Below are 11,229 nucleotides of genomic sequence, written 5' to 3'. Positions count from 1 at the left end.
GCCTTCGTCGCGGCGCTGTGACGTATGCGGCCGACGAATTCGACCTTCGGAGGACCCAGCCTGCCGTTTTGGACACAGCCTTTAATAAGTTAGTACAAGTGTTCCATTAAAATCAGTCCAAAGGTTCATGAGATATTTTGGGAACTATGCAAACAGGAAAAAATAAAAAACAAAAACATATTGCCACTCAGCTTTGGTGACAGTTGATGATAAACAATAGAGGCCTAATGTAAGAGCTAAACACTGATCTCACAGACTCCACYTGTTGCTACATGAGTGCTGAGCTGACACACAATGGACTTTAAATGTTTACATAGGTGATAAACTAAAGAGCATCTCATTTGAATGTAAACATTAAGAAAAACTAATTATAATGCTCCAACTGTTCAGGTTCAAGTAAATATGGATGTAACTAGTTCTGTTATCTTTGCTCATTAAAAACGAGATGCAAAACAAAAAAAACAAAACAAAAAACTCTGAACAAGCAGACAAACACAGTCTGTAGATATTCTAACAGTGTGGACATGCAGGCAGTCAGTCAGCGTGCCTAAGCTTGAATGACAGCAGACAGTGGGCGGGCACTGAGGGCAGTGAAGCGAGGAGGGGTTTTTTCCGGCTATAATAAAACAGTATAATTGGATTTGTTCATATGCAGGGAAGCTAGTTGTCTGGATTAGCATATCAATGCTTTCACATAAATCATATTTTCAAGAGCATTGAGCACTAAGCAGCGCAAAATTAATTCTGCATGATATGCCTTGAGGCTTGGCATCATGTTTCCTCTATACAGAGGACATCCTGACAGACACCAATGAGCATGTACATGTCACAATCACACACTCATCCTGTATTTACACATGTATATCCCTTCTGTTAGCACCACACACTGTTAGGATCCGGACTGTACTTGAAGGTTTTGTGAAGAGAAAGTTTCTGGAGACGTTCTGCATCAATCAGAAATACCTGCTTTTTGTTGGAGAGGATTATCACTTYGTTTCAGGGCCGGCAGGCACTAAATTATTCACACAATCATTCTGGGTTAAGTTAGTTCTACTTGTGATGTTTGGTTTTTACCTTCCTCCAGTCTTTAAAGAAGTTCTCCCGAAACACCTTCTTCGTTGTGTACTCATGGTCYAACATCTGGGCAAAGAAAAGCGCCACTTCCTCTGCTGCCAGACTCAACTTCACCTTCTTCCCTAAACAAAACAGAGACTTGTCAAAACAAACAAACAAAAAAAGCTCAAAGTGACAATAAAAAAGTGCACTTAACTGAGTAAGCTTTGTAAAATCTTTTCAGCCTTATTGTCATATCCTACGTTTATTAAGACGTCTCATTCTCAATCTAACATAAGCCTTTAGAAGCTCGGGAGTTTGATGAAAATCCAACATGCGACACCACCTTCCTCAGCTCCCCTAGAGAGGTGCCCAACTAATCCATGTATTTGTAGAGGTAAGTTCAAAGACAAGGACAGATATCTACATTCAAGCCCACAGCTACCAATGAGCTACACAAACGAACGTACACACGCACGCACAAGAATTAACAGATCAAACCAACTCCCATTAGACAGYATTGTGGTTAGACTGCTAAACACAGCAAAAACAATCACAGTCATCAATCAGTGTTTCACCCAATACATGTCTGGCATCCTAAAGATCCAGCTGTGTGTGTGTGAGTCAGTATTTAAAGTTTCTCAGCATCATAACTTCATTATTTTGTTTTCTCTCTTGCATCATCTCTCAGACTGGTTTTAACTTCAGAGATAAAAGAAATGTGTAAACTTGCAGCAAAGGGGTATACATATTACTACCCTAACTTTAAAACAGTGTTTAGGATTTTAAGCAAGAAAAACCAACTCAACACATTTTTATTCAACTCCTAAACAARCACAGGAAAACGTGCCTCTGCAAAACAAACTGTTTTAAACTAATGGAGACAAAAGCCTTTTTATTACAACATTAACTGCAGATCGTCTGAAATTTAGACTTTCAGTATTTAGAAGATTAAATTAACATCCTGGATTGCACAAGMTGAAATACTTCCAGTTCTGCCGGATCATTTTAAAACCAGCCAATACTTCAAAACACCTGGTTCCACGAATCAAAATAAAATTAATCTGCAGTGCAACCAAATCATTATGCACATTCACACACACGCTCCAATTCTCACTCATACATGTAAGATGCTAACAGAGCGTAAAGCCTCTCAGTCATTACAAAAAGCTGTGTGAAATCGAGCCAATCGTGTTTTTAATATCGTCCTGGTGGCAGCAACAATACTGATTATGACTTGGATGTAAAATAGGTTGAATTTTCCCTAAAACATTATCCTTYATCTGTGCTGGTCTAGATTCTCAGTCAACCAGGATATGGTAAATCCAAAAATAATAATAATAATAATTATATGATCCAAGATACGGATGCATTTCTTTATAAAGGAAAACAAAAAAGGCAGCAAACTGAAAGTTATGCCATTTTAGGCACACAGAACACATTTTTCCTTTGACCCCTGGCTGTGAAGCCCAGCCTGACAAAATAAAAGCTGTAACATGCGACCGTTTAGTGCAATGACTTCTGCTTCGGTCCACAGACGTGATTTAATTTACCTCCTACATCACAGRAGGGCTAACTTCTGGATTTAATTCTCAAAACATTGTCCAGATTTCTTGAAAAAAAATTAAAAAATGTTTGAAATGTGCATCATTTCAAATTTCATTCWTATATCAACTCATGTGGTTCAGAGTTGACTAGGGGTGTAACGAGATCTCGTACAAAATTTCGTGATATTAAACTCCCACGATCTCTCTCATTGAGAGGTAACTGTTGCCTCGCTAACAGTGTTGCCAACTTAACAAATTTGTCTCTAGATTTAGCGAATTTTTAGATCCCTCTAGTGACAAATCTAGTGACTTTTCCCRGAGTTTTTGGWGACTTTTAGAAGCTTTGGCGACAGCCCTTTCTAGGCACTTTTCTCCTCATTTCCTCCGTGAACAGTGAGCGTTGAGCCCCTCCCCCTTCCTAAAGCAGTCCAACCAGAGCCCTAGAGATAGATCTGATAGATGTTCACAAAGGAAAACAAATAATTAGTTATTTTGTTTTTATTTATGTTGAATTTTTGGTAAGATTAAATGTCATAGGCCTTGTGGTTGACTTGCGACCTGTCCAGGGTGTACCCCGCCCCTTGCACTGTGACTGCTTGAAATGGGCACAAGAGACCCCCGTGACCCAGAAAGGAAGAAGTGGTTATAGATAATGGATGGATGGATGGATGGATGGATGGATGGATGGATGGATGGATGGATGGATAAATGGCATAGAATAAGTAAAGATGTGCAAAGATCATAAAGAAAAAGGAATAACTACTTATTTTGTTTTAAATTTATGTTCAGTTTTTGGAAAGTCCTGTGCGAATTTTATTTGTTATATATGATGTTGGAAGGCCATGCATAGTTAAAGCACTGTTTTAAGGTCTATAGACCTTGAATCTCCTTATAAGGAGATTCAAGAATTCATAAAAAGGAAGATATCAGTTGAGTTGGTAATAAAAAAATGTTAACAGAATAAAAGCATTTTTGCAGCATAAAATAAATCTTTGAAGTTTTCTTGAAACTAATGTTAAAATCTCGTCTCGTAAACTCAGAACTGTGTCTCGTCTCGAGAGTTTTATCTATCGTTACACCCCTAAAGTTGACTTTGTTATTAGGAATTTTAAACTTTAAATCTCTTTTTCAAACGTTATCTACAGTACAAGGACAATAAAGAAAAAACACACTGTACCAAACTGACCATTATAGCAGAAGTTAATGTTGTCCGGGAAAGGCTGGTACTCAGGAGGGAAGTAGGGTCCATTGTGCTCCAAGAACTTCCATTTCACTCCACTTTCATACTTCTCTTCCTCCCACCTGACAAAAACAGCAACATGAGAAAGCAAAAACAAAACATAAATAAATAATAAATGGAGGCATGATGACAGTGCAGGATGAAAAGGGCAACATTCCCCCACCATCTCCAGCGACTCTGCTCCTCCTCTTCCTTCTTTTTGATCTTCAGCCGTCTTGCTTCCTCCACCTCCTCCTTTGTCCTCTTCACTTTTTTTGAGACCGGAGGTTCTCCTTCCTCTTTCTTTACTGTCTGCACAGAGATGAACACTTACGATGTGGATTCAAACACTCTTACTGTGACCTGCATTTTCAAAAAACACTTTATCTAACAAGAGTTGCAGATGGAAAAAGATTACTGAGAAGACAAACGTTTACTTTTTCTGTTTTCACTTTGGACTTATTTTTCTGAGCTTCTACTTCACTTTCTTCTTTGTGMCCATGTTGCTTATCTTTCCTCTTTGAGCTGCAGAAATCGAGAAACACAAAGAAGTGAGTGGTTTACACGATATWCAATAAAATAAGATCAAACATTTACACACAAACAATATGTTTTCAATGAGAAAATAACCAACTAAAATTAAAGAAACGAAAAGTAAAAATAAAAAGTTTGATTTAATTCAGTTTTGCAGCTCAGAAATCCAATCAGACTTACGTAGGTGATGCAGCAGACTGTGAAGTCCCTTCTGTTGGTTCATCCTTAATCCTTTTCCTCTTCACACCTTTACTCACAGTAAAGTCATCACTGTGTGGCTCTTGTTTTACAGAGTCACTAAAACCACAAAAATATTTAGTTTTTATCTTCTAATCACAAATCCATGCTGTTTACAGGAGTTACACATTTTAGCTGAAATTTAACACCGTTTAAAGAGCAAAAAATATCATTTTTACCWGCAGCTTTAGATTTATAGCAAGGTGGCAGCCTCCCTTTTTAAATATAGTCCACGAAATGTTTTCAATTAGTTTTAATTTGACCCCACACTTGTTAAGAACTTCAAACACATTTTAGAAGTTTTAGTGTTGCACATTTTCCAGTTTTTTTAAATCTAGATTTTTTTTTTCTAAATGCATCTCTATGTAAACCCTAATAATCAGATGAAACAAAAGCTAAATGGCTTCTTTTATTCCTGCTGCTAAATGGCAGGCTACAGTTTGGCTAAAAAAAATTATACTTCCACACACAAAAAAAAAGAAAAAAAAAACAAGAAAAAAATCGTTAAGCACACAATTTACTGACCACAAGTAATCACTCATAATTGTAGTAATTAAGAAAGATTTTCGAAACTGTAATGATAATGACATAATTGCAGCATTTAGAAATGGACAAAAAAAATRGAGAACTGGAAGCTTGGGTTTTCCCTGCAGAGAAGAATCAATAAGAAAGGAAATGACCAAAATTAAGAAATTAGAACCACAACTGCCAACAAATCCCAGTTTGTTTGTTTTTTTAATTAACCTGTTACGATCCAAGCTGGCCTCTATATTTCAGGACATGAAAATATAAATATGCAAAACTAATATGCTCAAGTAATGCGTGACAAAGGTTTACAACAAAATCATTTTTAAGTACAGTACTGTAGAATAAAACTGTCAAATTGTGTTACTAAATCCAAATAAAAGTCTGCATAGTAGCAACTCATCAGGCTGAAGGAGGAATCTCAGACCAACTCAAAATTATGTGAAAATTGCAAGAAAATATGAAAACTTTCCACTAGATTTTAAGTATTTGAAAGCAAATAAGCAGCAAATCATGTGGTCACGTTTTGAATGAGCAGTTTTTTAAAAAAACAAGGTCTTTTTATAGTGTAAACCACATTCTTGCAGGTGTGTATTGCATTGATCACGCTGGTTAAAAACCACACCAACGTTGGAAGTCACCGTCAGGCTTTAAATAGTCACTTTATGAAATCAGTGTTTTACAGTTGGAAAAATGGCTTTAGGATTCATTAAAATATAAGAAAACATCTACTGAAAGAGTCACATTGAACCTCTTTGACCACATAAAGGCAAAGTCAAAYTCCTTATCAAGATTTTAATTGTTTATTCTGCATTTAATGGTATTTTCAGAACACAAACCTGCAAAAATAAAGCATACAGGAGGTCTACTGTCAGCACTTATTGCTAAAGGAGATTCTGCTGACACAGTCACTTCRGTCAGTCACTCCAACATGCAGCATGTTAGCTTATTGTAAGCCAAGGCTTTAACCTATTGCCACACTTATTTCAAGCTACAGTTCCCAAGGGAACAGCACCTTTTATAAAGTGATTAGGCTAACCAAAGCAAAAACTACTACTATTACATTCATAAACACCTGGACATGAATTGCATTTGACAGAACTACGGGACAAGCCTGGAAACACAGACCCACACTGACTAAATTAGTTCCAGCAGGTTCCCCTTTGCATAAGGTTTTGTTCATCACAGCTTCCATCAGGGACAGATGGATCTCTAATGTGACAAGTAAATGCAGGAACTCCAGTTTCAGCCAGCAAGTGTCAGAGTGTGTCACAATCACATCCATTCCTGAAGTAATTACAAACACATCAATATTCTTCTCCTTGCACAGGGTCAGCTACTTGTAAGTAAAGCTCTTTTTTATTAAAGACAAAGATGGGGTCTTTGTCAAACATTTTCATTGTGCTTTGTTTTTTTAGCTAAGAGCTGAAATGTATTTTAATAAGTTGTTGAGGAGAGAAAAAGTCAGAGTTGGTATGAAGTATCACTTTTGTTTWGTAGACTGCACCACTGACCAAAATCTATAAAAGCTATAGAAAAGACGGGCGGGTCACTGCTTCCATTGACATTTACGGTTTGTGCTTCTAATAGCTTCACGTTTCTTCGCCTGCTCTGCTGCGAGGCCTTAGCTTTCCTCCCCGCAGAAAACCTGCTGGAGCAGCACAACTCCCACCCTGAATCATCCCGGGGGCGGAGAACTGACGGGAAACTTATAAAGACAAAATTTAGCAAAAGAGTTTTTTGTCTCCGATTGACATATCCTTCAAAGTGTCTCTTATAATGTCGGGTTGGGTTAAATCTACATCTGGGAAATAATCCATTATCAACTGTTCAGAAGCACTGCTGGGAGACAGATTCGACTCAGCAGGTCTTTGGCCAAAGTCTGCCATCGATGCAGCTTCCCGCTGAGCACCCAGCCACCGAAGCCACGCGCTCTCATTTGTTACTTTCATGACAATCCGCGGATATTTGTCTTCTTCRGCACGATATAAAATTAATTTTCCGAGACAGCTTAGCGCATTTCGCAAAACAAGAGTGCCTCTTTCCGGAGCCCCTAAACATCAGAACGCAAGAATCAATTTTCATCACCTCGGGAGGGAAGAGGGGAGGGGAAATGGATTGTTGGCACATTTGCAATATAATCGTTTGTCAGTTTATTGTTCAGCCTTTAATAATACATCATCTCCAGACATTAGAAATGATTCCCTACCTGGAACTGCTGACTGATGCCTGGGCTTCTGTCTTGACCTACGAAGGAGACAAGGAAGTGGTGAAAATTATAAAAGAGTTTGATCTTACTTTCATATATGAAGAATGCAAAAGCCTTTATGAAACATTATAAAATATACACATCTAAAACCTTTGAATAAAAAGGTGAAATAAAAACATTTAAAACACCTACACTGATCTTCAATCTGAGGGGAAAGTAAACACAGTGACGAATCAATTGAAAAAATTAAATATTAGAGGTTTGCAAAAATCCAGGACACCCAGTTTTTAGACTGAAAGTTTGCTTATTTTCCCAGTTGTGCACTACTTTTCATCAATCTAGTAGAAAGTGAATGTGTCAGTGTCATGCCTTAATGAGCCTTGTCGTGACGTTTAACATTTGGCAACTTTCTAGATGACACACAGCTCGCTTTCAAAACAGCACACATCGAAGTGGCTGCAGTCACAATAATGGATAAGCATGCAGAGTAGTGGTGAGTTAGTTTTGGCTTCAAATCATCTGTTCAAACGTTTCCCACAGATTGCATGATCAATACTGTAAAACAGACATTTTATATTAAGCTGCAGCATTTGCTCTGACTTGACTGCTTCAACTGCCTCGCTCACCTAATGCAACGAACTGTTGAAGCAGATATAAATGCTGATGTTTTGCAAAAACCTTTTATCACATCAAGAGATACGTCTTGAATCACCAATGCAGTATTTTAGCTACAACTAGTCCCATGTAGTGTAGGAGAAACACAGCTACRGATAGTAAAAATCTGTATTTTACCTTGTTGGGAGACTTTGCTTTTTGTGTCTTCTCTTTGGATCTACTTGTCTTCGTTCTGGTAAAAATGACAAGACCAGCGATGGATGACCATGTGAGAAAGAAAAAAAAAACACTTATTAGAAATTCTGTTTTTGTTAAAACTAGGACTGCACCGATTAGTTGAAATAATCGATGACGTCAATTATGTAAATTTGTCAACGAAGATTTTTTATTATCGATTCACTGTATTACATAACCACCATGTGAATGTTCATGCAATTCCATTTGGTACCTAAATGCATCATTGCGACCGTATTGGCATAAGAGTGGTGAGTTTTCCATGCTTGTCCTGAATGCAGCATCGCGCAAGAGCGTAATGACGTCAGCAGCCGCTGCTTCAGTTCAGTCTGAAGCTTGAAAACAAGCCTCGCAGCTCCTGGAGTAAAATTTACCAAACAGACCACCTCTGAATTATCTGGTGGATTGTCCTGATGCATCTCAGTAATCCAGGTAAAAAAATCAAAAAGAAAAAAAAATTGTGTAGGTCTTCTGGACGGGTTCTTCTCTAATGAAACGTTTCATCTCTCCTCCAAGAGACTTCTTCAGTCTGAGAGTTTCAGGCAAATTTCAGGCTTTTAAGCACTGCTTCCGTGACTGATACTCACATCACATGGCTATCGTTGACACCTAATTAACACCTATTGTTAACAGGGGGTGAAGTGATACTGGCAATAGCAGCACTGTAGGAGGGGGACGATCTTTCTTCACAAAAATGGCTTCTTTTACTCCTCTCTCAAACCAACGTTCCTCTCTATCAAGAATGAGAACATCCTCATCTCTGAAAGAGTGACCGCTGGCCTGTAAATGAGTGAAAACTGCAGAGTTCTGGCCATTAGATGTAGCTCGTCTGTGTTGGGACATTCTTTTGAACAGTGGCTGCTTTGTTTCCCCGATGTATAACTGGWCGCAGTCCTCCTGGCACTTAACAGCATATACAACATTGCTCTGTTTGTGCCGGGGCACCGGATCTTTGGGGTGAACCAGCCTTTGCCGTAATGTGTTTTGCCGTAATGTGTTTCTGGGACATCATGTTTACAAAATAAACGTCTCAGTTTCTCCGAAACACCCGCAACATAGAGAATAACCACTGGTTTGGGTTTGGGGTCTTCATTTTCACCTGAAGGTTGCATGGAATCCTGTCTGTGTTTCCAGAAGACCTATACAATTYTTTTTCTCTTTGATCTGGTGGATTAATTATCTTGTGAACATGACGTTCGCTTGCTCAAAGTAAAAGTACCACCACTTTCTTTATTTCATCCACCATTAAACAGAGACCGGTGTCAGGTCGAGCCACATTCCCCAATTAGATGGTTCCAGAGGAGCTTCCCGACACACGTCTGACCTAAAGAGCACAAGCAGCCAACAAGTGTTGGACGTGTTCTGGATGTTCAAAACGTAGCTTAAATACCTTTTATTTATTTTAACTGCATTCTCTTTTGTTTATTTGATTTAAACTTATTTGCCTTCCATGGACCTCCATCACACATTTTTCTAGTGGGGAAATGACATCAATAGAAACACGTGGAGCTGGATTTTAATTTGTGCAATAAGACAAAACAGTCTTGTTGTTTAACAGTTTTCACCTTAAAGAAATAAGTTACACAACTGATGTTACAATACAAAGAGTTGGATGTTGTCTTGATATTTGTTAAATTTTATATATTGAGAAATATGTTAAATAAAAAATAATAAATAAATGTTTATTATATGTTTATTATAGGTTTTCCAGAGAGTGACTTGAATTTTGCATGATTTAGTTCATTTGTTCGATTGTTAACATCTTGCACTATATTTCTTTTAGTTGAAYTTTATATGCTTTGGTTGAGATTTTATGTTGATGTTAAATCTTTTAAGCTTTTTTTTTGTTAAAGAATTGACTCTAGAGTGCATATTTTGTGTCCATGAAAAAAACTATTACAGAAAATATTACAATATTAAAGAACTGTTCTTGTTAATTTKATGAAAACATTTTAAATATCCAGTGCACTCACATCAGAATAACTTTTAGATWTKTTGTTAGAATAATCGATTAATCGAAAAAATAATCATTAGATTAATCGATTAGAAAATAATCGTTTGGTACAGCACTAAACAAAACAGACCAATTAAATCAATTACTGATAGAACAATCCCAGTCAACCAGTAACATATACAGATACATGTTTTGTTGTATATCCAAGATTCATAAATTTTATGTCAGACATGTGCAGTTTGTATCAAGACATTAGGAATAAATTTAGGTTTTCATCCATATAATCATATCAAGTGTGTTTTATTAAACTACGCGTTGTACATGGACATAAAGTGTGGTATTAAAATAAACGAGTTCCACATCGAGATTCATAAATTTAGTATATTTTGGTCTGCACTCCACTGTAGCTCCCATGAACCCAGCAGCTTACAGATATTTTGAGTTTCAAGTGATGCTTTAAAGGCATCTTCAGTTAATRTTAGACTCATGCCTCTGCCTTGTTAGGATCATTTTAGTCAGGCAGTTTTGTAAAAATGTCCCAAAACAGACAAGCAGAGTCCCAGAAGATTACCACACACTGTCAAACATGTGCCATTTCAGTTTGACCTTTCAGGGCCGGATCTGACACAAGCTGCAATTACTCCCCCGGCTACATTAACTCTTTTCTTTTTTTCTTTTAAATATGTGAGTATTTGACTAAGGCAGGGGTCTGCAACCTTTACAATCAAAAGAGCCATTTCTCCTCCTGGGCTCACTAATAAAATGTGTCCAGAGCCACAAAATGATCTACAGCTGTGATTATCAACTGGTGGTCCGTGGGCCTTTTTAAAGCCTTTTCGTGAACTTTTATGGCCAGTGGAGGTGACATAAACCTAAAAAAAATATATTGTGAATTTTATTATTATTTTTACACTTCAGGACTGATGGTGCGTTCACACCAAACGCGATTTCAGCATCAGGAGCATCAGGTTTACATACAAAGTCTATGGTGGACACGCTTCAAGCAGCGTCGGGAAGAGCTGCGGCGCCTCAAGCGCGATTAGAGCAGCGCGATTTGAACGATCTGAGCGTTCGACGCGCTGAGGCGCAAATCGCTGAAGTT

The 11,229-nt window shown here is 37.7% G+C and overlaps 1 protein-coding gene across 1 annotated transcript in view; it reads right to left on the bottom strand.

The window, feature by feature from the left end:
• zgc:173742 (DNA topoisomerase I, mitochondrial) overlaps positions 1-11,229 on the bottom strand; it is a 31,728-nt gene that overhangs the window by 18,446 nt on the left and 2,053 nt on the right. Inside the window, exons 3-9 of the mRNA XM_014034268.1 lie at positions 8,117-8,171; positions 7,325-7,362; positions 4,534-4,650; positions 4,257-4,344; positions 4,004-4,131; positions 3,787-3,902; positions 1,075-1,196 (exon numbers count right to left, since the gene is read on the bottom strand). Coding sequence (XP_013889722.1) covers positions 1,075-1,196; positions 3,787-3,902; positions 4,004-4,131; positions 4,257-4,344; positions 4,534-4,650; positions 7,325-7,362; positions 8,117-8,171 — 664 coding nt within the window. The remainder of the gene's footprint in view (positions 1-1,074; positions 1,197-3,786; positions 3,903-4,003; positions 4,132-4,256; positions 4,345-4,533; positions 4,651-7,324; positions 7,363-8,116; positions 8,172-11,229) is intronic.

The sequence above is a fragment of the Austrofundulus limnaeus genome, unplaced genomic scaffold, assembly GCF_001266775.1.
Source record: "Austrofundulus limnaeus strain Quisiro unplaced genomic scaffold, Austrofundulus_limnaeus-1.0 Scaffold7, whole genome shotgun sequence".
Classification (NCBI taxonomy): Eukaryota; Metazoa; Chordata; class Actinopteri; order Cyprinodontiformes; family Rivulidae; genus Austrofundulus; species Austrofundulus limnaeus.
Note: the sequence above shows the minus strand (reverse complement) of the source record. Positions and strands in the feature narration are given on the sequence as shown.